The sequence below is a fragment of the Poecilia formosa genome, unplaced genomic scaffold (assembly GCF_000485575.1).
Source record: "Poecilia formosa unplaced genomic scaffold, Poecilia_formosa-5.1.2 Scaffold661, whole genome shotgun sequence".
Classification (NCBI taxonomy): domain Eukaryota; kingdom Metazoa; phylum Chordata; class Actinopteri; order Cyprinodontiformes; family Poeciliidae; genus Poecilia; species Poecilia formosa.
The window spans coordinates 142939-156004 of record NW_006800600.1 but is presented as its reverse complement, the minus strand read 5'-3'; the positions used below and the strand labels follow the sequence as shown (position 1 = coordinate 156004).

The following is a 13066-nucleotide window of genomic DNA, read 5'->3' as shown; positions in this document are numbered from 1 at the left end:
GGAACGACTGGGAATGTCAGGGAACGACTGGGAATGTCAGGGAACGACTGGGAATGTTGGCTCACTTCAGACCTGCTGACGTTCCTGCAGCCAGAGATTCACCAATCAGATTCAAACCCAGAGTTCACACCTTAAACTGGCGTCTGATTCTAGACAAACCCGACTCACTGAAATGTTTATTCTAATTTATTGAAATAATAAATTAGTAACACAAACTGTAAACACAAAACATAAATAGTTTTATTTTTAGGACTCTTTGGGTTTGTTGTTTTCTTATTTGGGCTGTAAAATTTGCTTTTGAGTAAAAGTCTGTACATTTTGTTTTTGTAGATAAATGAAGAAATTAAAAAAAATTTGTACCACACAAAATCCTTCAGTGGGCCACAAATGGGCCCCGAGCCACATGTTGGACACCGCTGACCTGGAGCTTTAGCTTAGCGCTGGACTTCCAGCTGCTGTCATTAGAACATCAAGCAGAGGCTTGTCCAGCCTTCCTGTTCTCTACTGGAATGTCCTGCTCTCTCTCGCTCTCCTGCAGCCTGAATGAACAGGTGCTGGTTGAAACCAGTTTGTTGAAACCAGTTTCAGTTTGATTGTCTCCACTGCTAAACGTCCAGACGTTCTCTGGGATCGCCAGCAGATCAGCTGAACTCAACGCTGTGGTTTCCTGCTGCACACGAAGGCAACACGGTGTCCCGTAAGCAGAGACACAGAGCTGGGACTGGGAGCAGCAGACTGGGAGCAGCAGACTGGGAGCAGCAGACTGGGACCAGTAGACTGGGACCAGTAGACTGGGACTGAGTAGAGACTCGCTGCAGCAATCTGGGTGTTGCAGCGCGGCATCTATCTTTAGCTGTGTGTGTGTGTGTGTGTGTGTGTGTGTGTGTGTGTGTGTGTGTGTGTGTGTGTGTGTGTGTGTGAGGCATGAAGACCGTTCATTATCACATTCCTGCAGAAGCCTGAGCATGAGAACCGGCCGGTTCTGTTAGAACAAGAACCGAGCCGAGACCAGAACCGGTACTGGTTCTGATCTGAATCTGATGTCAGATTAATGCTCATTAATGGATCAGATTATAATTTAATCCAGCTTTTCATCATCACCTCAAAACTTTGTGTTTGGTTCTGACCCATTTGTTTTGGTTCTGATCCAGTTTGGACCAGCTGCCAGAGCAGAAATGTTCCTAATTATGACATCAGATAACTGCTGCTGGATTATATCTGCTTTTCTACTTTTAGCTCATTCACTAATTAAAGACTAGCAAACAGATGATCATCTATAAAATAAGTCAATTAGATCAAATATAACAATAATCAATAAACACATTAAACATCATTTAGGACAAACAGAACAAAACCAAATGGGGTCAATAAACTAATGAAACTGTTTAACATGTATGGATTAGGATTTTCTTCTATAATCTCAGCAGTTACTCCCAGATCTGCATTATTTTACCTTTTTTAATATTCCTTGTTTTGATTAAGCTTCGATGTTTTGTGTAGAAAGAACAGGAGAAATAAAACAGTAGAAAATAACCTATAATCTCTGAGATGCAGAAAACATGTTTATTTACAGTAAAGTAACTGGAGTTATGATAAATGAGGATGGCTCTCCAGGCCCTCAGTTCAGGCGCTGCAGGATAAAACGCTCCGTTTGGTTCCTGTCAACCAAACGACCAAAACAGCCAAAAATGATGATTCAGCAAAACGACAGAAAAAACGTCAAACAAAACAAAAAACATTTTACATTTTTATAAGATGAAGAATGTAAACAATCAGCTGGATTCACGCTAAAGAGGACCAAACCTTAAGCTTCCCTCAGTCTGGCGCTGGTTCTGCTGAGACCGGGTCTCTGGGTCTCGGGTCCAAACCAGTTCCTCCTTGGTCCTGATCTGAATCTGGATCCACGGGTCAGAATGCAGACGGACCGGAAACGAGAACTGTTTCCACCAAGTCAGAGCAGAGAGACGCTGACCTCTGCTCCACCCTGAGGTCACCTCCACCCTGAGGTCACCTCCACCCTGAGGTCACCTCCACCCTGAGGTCACCTCCACCCTCACTCAGACACCTGGAGCCTAAAGCCTGCTGATAAATACCATGGTGCTATAGCCATTAGCATTAGCTTATGCTAAATGCCAGGGTACTATAGCCATTAGCATTAGCTTACGCTAAATACCATGGTGCTGTAGCCATTAGCATTAGCTTATGCTAAATACCATGGTGGTATAGACATTAGCATTAGCTTATTCTAAATGCCTTATTGACATTGAGCTCTACCAGAACTGGGATGTTTGATTAGTGCTTCAGGGTTAGCACAGCTAGCTGTTTAGCTAACGCTGCCCAGCATTGACTTCTAGTCTAAAATCAGGGGTTTCCTCTCCAGTCTGTAAAGTTTGCAGCAACAAACTGCAGGCAGCCTGGTTGCTGCATCCTGTAGCTCAGTGTTTCCCAGCTCTGGTCCTCCAGGCACCAGGTGTTTTCTGCTTCAGGTATTTCAGTTGACTAGTGGTCAGTGAACTGCAGTCAGCTGAATGAGGCGTATTAAAGCAGGAGCCTGGAGGACCAGGTTAGGAAACACTGAAACATCTGATCCCTGAGAAGCTGCTGGTTCTCCACCTGGATCCGCCCAGAACCTGGACGAGTTCGGCTCACGTTCAGATCTAATCAGCTCATCATAGAGCCATAAACCTTCATATCAGCTGCAGGTCATGTGGTGGCAGCGTAAAGCAGAGCGCCGGCGAATCAAAGCAGCTCTGATGTCTCTGATCTGCTGCTCAGGAGGATTCAGACGAGATAAGCAGCCTTACAGAGGAGAAACAGATTTCCCTCAGGGAAACGGGGCATCAACGGGTTCTCCTGCTGGTCAGAGAGAACCTGCAGCTCCTCTCTGGTTCCAGTAAAAACGGCTGAGAGGGCAGAAAAAAGCTATAGAGCAGTTCATTTAGCTCAGACACTGAGGAAGGAAACGGCAGGCTGCAGTTCAGCTGATGGGCTCAGGCTGGAGAAACAGTTCCTGCTATGGTTGGGTCTGGTGTAGTTCCTGCTGTGTTTGGGTCTGTAGTTCCTGCTGTGTTTGGTTGGGTCTGGTGTAGTTCCTGCTGTGTTTGGGTCTGTAGTTCCTGCTGTGTTTGGTTGGGTCTGGGGTAGTTCCTGCTGTGTTTGGGTCTGTAGTTCCTGCTGTGTTTGGTTGGGTCTGGTGTAGTTCCTGCTGTGTTTGGGTCTGGTGTAGTTCCTGGCAGCATGCAGGAATCTGATTGGCCGCCGTCTTAAATCTCTGAGCCGCCACAACAACGAGGAGCACGACTGGAACGTTTCCCTAGAAGCTGCTGCCTCCAGTCTGAACAGCTGATGACTGCAGTGGTTGAACTGGGCCGACCAGTTCAGCTGCTGGGAGCTGCAGCGGTGTGTGTGTGTGTGTGTGTGTGTGTGTGTGTGGATGCCTGGGGGATGAAGTCAGCGCTGGGTCTGCTTGCTCACCTAAACACACTCACAATGAGGCCGGTATCTGCGTCCACCATCTTGTCTGTGTTCCTGCTGTGGGCCGTGTTGACAGAGCAAACACGCTCTGTGGACGGACCGTTAGCGCTGCTAGCACCATTAGCGCAGTTAGCGGTGCTAATGCAGTTAGCGCTGTGTCAGCAGAAACATCTCCAGAGGGAATTTTGCTCCGGCGTTCCGGGAATCTGATCCCAGATCCGCTCTCTGCTCTGGTTTCTGAAGCGCCAACATTGGGTGCAACAGAGATAAATGTCCTGCTGAAACACAGAGAAAGTATTCACACCCTGCAGACTTGTTGCCTCAGTGCTTCAGATCAAACTGACCTCAACTCAAAGTGAAGATAAAAACAGGCAGCAGATATTTCGGGCATTAATTAACCAACCTGGTCAGTGTTTATGATTACTGATAATGAATCTGTGGAGGATTATTGATCTGACAGTTTATCAATGTGATTTAACCATTGATCAGAGGATTAAACTGTTCTGCTGGAAAGCTTCTTCTGGTCCGAATGCAACAGATTCATCTGTAATAATTAAACATACACAACAGACAGCAGCAGTTTATTTATTAATATGTTTAATTTAGTTATCTATATATTTATTCTATAGGAAGTTATAACCAAAGTGTGAATAAAAGTACAAGAGCAAGTAATCAGGCACAGAAAAATAAATATCTGTAATGTTTCCCCTGACCTGTGTGTGTCGCTCTGTAAACACCAAACTGAAACTTTTATATCCAGTTTTTGGTAGAAAAAGAAAAATTATAAATCATGCAAATGGGAATTATTGAGTTTGTTTTAATTTATTGTGTAAATTATTATTTATTGTGACAGGCCTAGTGCTGATTGAAACATCCGAGCCTGTGTGTGTGTGTGTGTGTGTGTGTGTGTGTGTGTTTTCTCAGGTCTCTTCCAGAGAAACCCACTTCCTATCCAAACTGACTGTTACCATAGCAACACATCACTCAGTCTGCTACCGTGGAAATGAAATCAAAAGTAGAAGAAATTAAATTTGCCCCAAGAATGTAGATCTACCAGATTACAGAGATCTGACTGCAGCAGCAGCAACTCTGCTTCTGCTCACCATCAGATGGCTCAAGTGTTGGTCAGAGGAACTGATGATTAGAGACGACCGACCAGCTGGTTGCTGCTGCTGGTTGCTGGTTGCTGCTGCTGGTTGCTGCTGCTGGTTGTTGCTGCTGCTGGTTGTTGCTGCTGCTGGTTGCTGCTGCTGGTTGCTGCTGCTGGTTGCTGGTTGTTGCTGCTGCTGGTTGCTGGTTGCTGCTGCTGGTTGCTCCATCTGGGCTGACCAGCTGCTCCATTTGGACATGTTTGCATGCTGGGTATGTTGCTCTCCTCTGTCACTGCAGCTGTAATCAGAGACAATCATTTTATATGGACTCTATGTTACCATGGTGATGAACTCAGACACACTGGCTGCTCCACTCAGTGTTTCCTGCTCCACTCAGTGTTTCCTGCTCCACTCAGTGTTTCCTGGTACGAGCCACTTTGTTTCTGCTGAATAAGCACCATTTTGTTTCCTTATTTAAGAATTTTTAGTAATTATCAATATTTACTTGTTGTTTTTAACGTGTTCAGCAGTTTGGAGATCAGAATTGTTGTCTGAGTGAAACCAACAGATTTACTTTCATAAGTGAAGCGTTACAGCTTCACCATGATGCTTCACTTGATCAATATATGAAACTTTATTAGAAAAGCTTCCAGATGTAATGGCGACAGACGGAAAGAGAGAAAAGTAGGAAAAGGTTTAAAGGAACAGAAACACCCTTTAATCTGCTGCTACAGAAAAAACTAAAGTCTTTGATTATTCATGCAGCAGCAGGGCTGACATCTCGTTATGATTAGCTGAGTTTCCATCATTTTTATGCTCATTTTGAAGTAATGAATTAGAAATGGTTGTATAAGTTTTTCCTCTGGCCTGAGGTGGATTTAGAGTCGACGCTCTAAAGAAGTAGACAGGAAAACGTTTGGTGAATAATTTCTGACGTAGCGAACGTTCCCATCCACTGCTGGCTCTGTGCCTTACCAGAGGAACCAAACTGAAACAATTTAGAGTCCAGACCTGGAGGGGAGGACTCTCTGCTCCACATTAGTCTACAACCTTCACTTCCTGTTTATTCCAGCCTTACATAATGAGAACATCTGACAAAATGACACTGACCCACATTTTAAAAGTTTGCAAAATTAGCATGACATCTGGATGGAATCATAGCTTATTTATTTCCTGTTAAACAGTTCTTAGCATGCTACATTAGCGATTAGCATGACTAGCATCTCTAAAGCAACAGCCTATGAATGCCTAACTCTCAGATTCCTAAAAGGTGTTAATGTAAACGCCCTAAAGAAGGGGAAATTTTTAATAAAGAGCCGGACACGGTGTTTCTGCTCCAGCGATTATTAATATCTCATTAACATACAAACATACATAACGTTATTAAAGTCGACACAGCAGTATGTTAGCAACGGTGCTAACAGTGGAGCTAACAAGGCTAATAACGAACTTTAACATTCAGAGCGTCCAAAAACAACTCATACTCTTTCTGACAGTTAACAAACAAACGTACAATATACAGGTGCGCATATATACATACTCATACCTAAAGAAGGGGAGATTTTTAATAAAGAGCCGGACACGGTGTTTCTGCTCCAGCGATTATTAATATCTAAGGAGGAAGTTCCGGTGCTCTTCACTATAGATAGCGCAAGCGCTAGACTCCCCCTGCTGGTTGAATCTGACCACTGCTTCAGCTAAATCAAACTAGTCAAGACTCTGAAATAACCAAATTTCAATCCAATTTCAATCCATCACATTAACGTTTCTAAATCCTGAGTTTTCCGTGACTGACAGGCTGAACGCTCAGAGTGAGTGACTTCCTGTTATCAGCTCAAATGTTCGCTCTCTCTCATAGCCTGAATGAACAGCATCAAACTCCAGTTTGAAAACCATCAGGGAGTGTTTCCAGGTCAGAGGTCATCAGGTTGGTCAGACTGGAAACCAGCTGATCCCACCAGTGAATGCTGGTTCTTCTCTAACAGAAACTCAGAACTGATCCAAAACAGGAGACATTCGATTAACAAAGATCAACCCAAAATTAAAAAGCTATAAAAAAATCCAAGTTCACCTTCTGAAAACGGATACAGCAGTTTAAAGGGACAGGACTCCAATTTTTACACCAGTAATCTAATTTTATTTTCTTTAACCAAGTTCAAACTATTCCAAACATAAAGAACAATAATCCTTAAGTTAGTGTGACTGTTTTTCATTTCTGCACATGCTCAGTTGGTGCTATTGAAGGCAGGAGTGTTTGTCATGTTAGCATTAGCATTCCAACACTAATGCTAAGTAGTCTGAAAGCTACTCTAAAGCGTAGAGTAGCTTTAGAGTTGGTTTTGTGTTTGGTTCAAAGAGAAGTGAAGGAGTGAGACATCTCCTGTTTAGAGGATCTCAGCACAGGCCAATGTAACGCTCAGATTTATTATTCATCAGATTTATATTCATCAGAAAGGCCGTTTAAAGGGGAGGTCAAATGTTCCTCCAGAGCCGATCAATAATCAATATCAGAGCCGCCCCCGACAGGAGAACAGCTGGCTGCATGTGTCCAACGTCCTGAAGTGGACAGAGACACCAGAGACACAGAGACAGAGAACCGAGGTGAAAGGAGACCAGGCGGTTTCCACGGCGACGTAACAGAGAGCAGGAATGTAAAGAAAGAAAAAATGGAAACATGGAGGAGGAGTTCAGGAGGAGGAATGAAGAAAACAGAGAGAGAAAGACAAAAAGAGAGAGAGAGAGGATCTGACAGGAAAAGAGGAGAAGAACAGAGGAAAAGGAGAGAATAAACTGAGTTAGAAGAGGAACAAGGATGAAAGAGTCAAAGTCTGAACAGAAAAGAGAGAGATGGAAATATAACAGCTTAGTTTAGGAAGAAGGAAAACAAGATGAGGAGAAAATGAATGAAAGAGGTAAAGAAAAGAAAATGGGAAGGAAAGAATGTGGGAGGAGGAAAAGTTCAGCCTGGAAAAATAGGAGGAGAGAAGAAGGAGGGCTGGAAACAGCCAGGGAGTACAGAGGAGAGAAGAAGAAGAAAGCAGGTCAAAGGTCAAAGGTCAGAACAAGCTGCTGACTCTGATTGGCTGTCTGCAGGAGGAGTGGGCGGAGCTAAACCATGGCGGGCGCCTCGGTGAAGGTGGCGGTGCGAGTCCGGCCGTTCAACTCCAGAGAGCTGGGACGCAACGCCAAGAGTGTGATCCAGATGCAGGGGAACAGCACCTGTAAGACACACACACACTGTAACACACACACACACACACACACACACACACACACACACACACTCTGTTCCTGGCCTTATTAGGTCTGTCCCACAGCTCCCAGTTGCTCCATCTGGACTGGAGATGAAATGAGTTTCGGTTAAAACCTGATCCGTTTGGATTCAATCTGAGCTTCCAGCCTTTAAAACACAACATTAATAATTAATGTAATTATTGACCAATAGCAGCACACGTTTTAAACGATGCTCTGATGAAGTAACACTTCATCAGAGCATCGTTTAAAACGTGTTTGTACCTTTTACAGTGTTGGTTATAACTTTCTTCATGCTGGTCTTTAAATATTTCTTTATGTTTCTAGTATGAAGCTGTTGGTTTGAGGCAGAAGGAAACATGAAATACGTTACTAATATAAATCTGAAAAGTGTGGTGTGAATATAAACTACATGCCTCATTACTATTCATACAGATTATATTCAGCTTCTTTGTTTCATGTTATTTTAAACATTAGTTTTAATACCATATTCTAATAAAGTTATGAACAAATTATTCTCATAAAATGCTCATTTTATCATAATGAACAGATTTTTACTCTGAAAAAACATTATTTTATGTCTCATTTTATTCATTTGTTACATTGTATTCATGTTAATATATATTTAAAGACAAAACTGTGAATTGTAAAAAAATACTAATACAAATATATTTAACCATAAATCCCACAAACGCCTCTGCTGTACCTCTTGACCCCTGAAAGGGTTTAATATGCCTCTTATATCTCTAATAAATGTAAAAACTATTGATTATTAGCTTATGATGAAGAGTGAAGACTGACTCAGTTAGCTGCAGGCTAACGTTTCCTATTGATTCCAATGAGGAATGCTAGCCAGTTGACACAAACCTTAGCAGACTCAGGTCGTCATGTGACCTCCTGACCTGCTGCTGATAAACCGACGCTCTCAGTGGATATTAATATACGACACTGCAGCGGGTTGTTTTTAGGTCCCAACACACACACACACACACACACAGAGAGCTGCTCATCTGTTCTGGGAATGCTGGCTGCTCCACCTGCAGGTCAGCAGCTGTAGGGTGTGACGCTCCGGCTAACTCTGGCTAGCTCTAAGTACTGCTACCATCTGGTTAACTACGGCCAACCCTGACTAACCCTGACTAGTTCTGACTAACCCTGACTAGTTCTGACTAACCCTGACTAGTTCTGACTAACCCTAACTAACCCTGACTAGTTCTGACTAACCCTAACTAACCCTGACTAGTTCTGACCGTGTGTCAGACCAGTCGGACGTCCTCATCCTGAAAGTCTCTGACCTCCTGTCTTCATGTTCTCTCTGCTTCCAGGCATCTCTAACCCCAAACAGCCCAAAGATGGAGCCAAGACCTTCACATTCGACTATTCCTACTGGTCACACACCACGGTAACAACACACACACACACACACACACACACACACACACTGAGCCCTGGCAGCAACAGCAGCTTGTGTTTGTGTTCCTGCAGCCTGAAGATGAGAACTTTGCGTCTCAGAAGCAGGTGTACAAGGACATCGGGGAGGAGATGCTGCTGCACGCCTTCGAAGGTGAGACGCAGCAGATGCTCCTCCAGCGGGTTCTGTCGGGTCGGGTTGAGCGGTTCTGATCCGGTGTGGTTGGTGTCTTCCAGGATACAATGTGTGCATATTTGCTTACGGTCAGACCGGAGCGGGAAAAAGCTACACCATGATGGGAAAGCAGGAGCCGGGGCAGGAGGGGATCATCCCCCAGGTTGGTGTCCTCTGCATGTGTCCCAGAACCGGGTCCACTCTGTCTGAGCCCGATGTGTCTCTGCCCTCAGCTGTGTGAGGACCTGTTCCAGAGGACGGGTCAGAACTCGGACCCAGACCTGACCTACTCAGCAGAGGTAAACGCCGTCTCCGTCCCCTTCCCGCTCTCCCTGAACGGACTCTGACCGGTCCCACGCCTCGTCCCGCCTGCAGGTGTCCTACATGGAGATCTACTGTGAGCGGGTCCGGGATCTGCTCAACCCGACGTCACAGGGATCCCTGCGGGTCCGGGAGCATCCCATCCTGGGCCCGTACGTGGAGGACCTGTCCAAACTGGCCGTGACCGGATTCACCGACATCCGGGAGCTGATGGACGAAGGCAACAAAGCCCGGTCAGTCGGAGCGGGACCTCTGTGGGCCAGGACCTTCTGGACCCGGCTGGAACAGAGCCGGAGTTCAGTCAGACCGCGTCCGGGACGTCCAACAGGACGACAGAAACCAAATTAAAACCTGGTAGCTAGCTGAAGCATTAGCTGCCCTGAACGTAAACATTAGCTCTGCTAATGCTCTGCTACACCAACAGGCTATTTAGCTAAGGCTACAACAACATGTTGTTTAGTGAACGCTAATGCTAATGCTAATACAATGTGGACTTTGACTGGACCATTGATGCACCTGGATTTTCCTCCCTCCAGTAGATTAGAAGTACAGTATCGATGTGTTTGGGTCACATCGACTCTGCCTGACAGCTGGTATGAACTGTTTGTGCCGCTGTGCATTCTGGGTATTTTTACTCATTATAATTATCCTGCTATGACCTTTAACCTGCTAGCTAAAACCTGTAGAGTCTGAAACCAGAGTCTGTTTGGTTTCTGGTCATTTCTCTGAGCTTCAGGCTCTGATCTGGGATGCCGTCTACTGGGAGCACTGGGAATACTGGGAGCACTGGGAATACTGGGAGCACTGGGAACACTGGGAACACTGGGAATACTGGGAACACTGGGAACACTGGGAATACTGGGAACACTAGGAGCACTGGGAATACTGGGAACACTAGGAGCACTGGGAACACTAGGAGCACTGGGAATACTGGGAACACTGGGAGCACTGGGAACACTAGGAGCACTGGGAACACTGGGAACACTGGGAGCACTGGGAATACTGGGCATACTGCTCACCAGCTGGAATCTTTTCTACTGAGTTTATCCTTTAGATATGAAATTAGTTTTTCCATGACTGGCAATGAGCCTGAAATGCAGAAACAAATCAGCAGAAGATGATTTTCTCTCACTGATCGGCTCTGAAACCACCTGATTGATTATCAGTAATGCATTGATTACTGATTGCAGGACGGTCGCTGCCACCAACATGAACGAGACGTCGTCCAGGTCGCACGCCGTCTTCACCATCGTCTTCACCCAGAGGCGCAGAGACCAGATGACCAGCCTGGACACGGAGAAGGTGGGTTGGTCCAGTCTGGTCCGGTTGGTCCGGTCCGGTTGGTCCGGTCCGGTCCGGTTGGTCCAGTCCATCGGTCCTGTCGGGTCTGGTCCGCTCGCTCCGCTTCACCGCCTTCTGTCTCTGCAGGTCAGCAAGATCAGCCTGGTGGACCTGGCTGGCAGCGAGCGCGCAGACTCCTCGGGGGCAAAGGGCACCCGGCTCAAGGTCAGAGGTCACACGTGGGCCACAGCCGGTCTGTTTTTATCCCGGTTCGCTCATGTCTGCTGTGGTTTTCACAGGAAGGAGCAAACATCAACAAATCTCTGACCACGTTGGGAAAAGTGATATCAGCGCTGGCAGAAATGGTAAATGAATGTTTATTAAAACAATTAAAATCATTTAATTGTTTTAAATGATTTTAATTTAAAATCTGACATTCAGACAGTTTAATCACATTAATGTTTATTAAAACAATTAAAATCATTTAATTGTTTTAAATGATTTTAATTTAAAATCTGACATTCAGACAGTTTAATCACATTGTTTATTAAAACATTTAAAATCATTTTAATGTGGAAAACTGACAGCTTCCTGTTTGTCTGCAGCAAAGCAACAAGAAGAGGAAAAGTGACTTTATCCCCTACAGAGACTCTGTTCTCACCTGGCTGCTGAAGGAGAATCTGGGTGAGGGTCAAAGGTCGTCATCTATAGTCAATTAATTTAATTGATTACATCAGAATCGCTGGCAGAGACTTTCAGACAGTTTAATCACATCATCAGCATATCCTGTTTATTAATCCTGTTAATATTCATGAATCTAATGAATAACTAATAATACGAATCAATAACAGATTTATTAGTAACATCCCTAAACGGGAGGCTTTTACTGTGAAACAGCTTGTTGATTTCCTGTCGGATCCAGTCGATCCGGTCGGCGTGAGGACGACCAGTGATGGTTTCATCATTTATAAAGTTTCACTTGTTTCTCAGGAGGAAACTCCCGGACGGCCATGATCGCTGCTTTAAGTCCTGCTGACATCAACTACGAGGAAACACTGAGCACCCTGAGGTCAGAACCCCTCAGATTACCCCGACCCGGTCCGGTCCGGTCCGTCCCGCTCAGACCGGTCCGTATGCTTCCAGGTACGCCGACCGGGCCAAGCAGATCCGCTGCAACGCCATCATCAACGAGGATCCCAACGCCAAGCTGATCCGGGAGCTGAAGGCCGAAGTGGACCGGCTGAGGAACCTGCTGTTCTCCCAGGGCCTGCAGGAGCTGCTGCAGAACACCGGTACCGGACCCGACCGGACTGGACCTGACTGGACCGGACCTGACTGGACTGGACTGGAAAACCGGACCGGATCCGACCGGCGCCACATGACAACATGGAAACATTCTCATTAATTCACCCTGAATACATATAAAATATCATGAACTCGTGAACTCAGCGGTTTCAGCCTGCTTACAGGAGCTCAGGGTTTCGGCTGTTTCTCAGTTCTCTGGAAGTTGGTTCCAGATTTGAGGTGCATAGGAGCTGAAAGCTGCTTCTCTGGAAAACTGGGATTTAAAATGTTAGGAGTTTGGAAAAGAATATGTATGTAGTGGCCTCACCACTTAAATTTAAACCTTTGTTTTTTAAAAAAAAGCCATAAATCACCAGCCGATCTGGAAACTTGGGTTTGGAAAAGTAATTTAGGATTTCATGAAAGTGGGTGGGAGGAAGTTGGTTTCCATGGTAACAGCCTTGCTCAGACAGGAAGTGACCTGGGTTGGTCTCATGTTTTCATCAGCGTCTCTAGGAACCAGTTTATAGTTTGATCTGCTAATTTAATGGCATCCAGCCATAACTGATCATCTACAGTATCAATAACAAATCAATCAATCAATCAATCAGTAGGTTTCAGACTGTCCCTTTAAGTCCAGGTCAGTCAGTAACGTCTGGATTTATGGAATATTCTAGATGCTGTGCAGCTGATTGTGTTTGTAAGTGAGAGCAGAGAGAGTTATTTTCAGACAGCAGCTGTGTGTGTGTGTGTGTGTGTGTGTGTGTGTGTGTGTGTG

The 13066-nt window shown here is 45.2% G+C and overlaps 1 protein-coding gene across 2 annotated transcripts in view; it reads left to right on the top strand.

The window, feature by feature from the left end:
- Positions 1 to 13066, top strand: part of LOC103130683 (kinesin-like protein KIF1C) — a 29695-nt gene that overhangs the window by 7509 nt on the left and 9120 nt on the right. For both annotated transcript variants that reach the window (XM_007542148.2, XM_016666101.1), the window contains exons 2-13: positions 7659 to 7786; positions 9143 to 9219; positions 9303 to 9381; positions 9465 to 9565; positions 9636 to 9701; positions 9778 to 9956; positions 10914 to 11025; positions 11152 to 11229; positions 11304 to 11369; positions 11610 to 11688; positions 11995 to 12073; positions 12148 to 12296. In XM_007542148.2, the coding sequence (XP_007542210.1) occupies positions 7681 to 7786; positions 9143 to 9219; positions 9303 to 9381; positions 9465 to 9565; positions 9636 to 9701; positions 9778 to 9956; positions 10914 to 11025; positions 11152 to 11229; positions 11304 to 11369; positions 11610 to 11688; positions 11995 to 12073; positions 12148 to 12296 (1171 nt within the window). In that variant the 5' untranslated portion in view covers positions 7659 to 7680. The remainder of the gene's footprint in view (positions 1 to 7658; positions 7787 to 9142; positions 9220 to 9302; positions 9382 to 9464; positions 9566 to 9635; positions 9702 to 9777; positions 9957 to 10913; positions 11026 to 11151; positions 11230 to 11303; positions 11370 to 11609; positions 11689 to 11994; positions 12074 to 12147; positions 12297 to 13066) is intronic.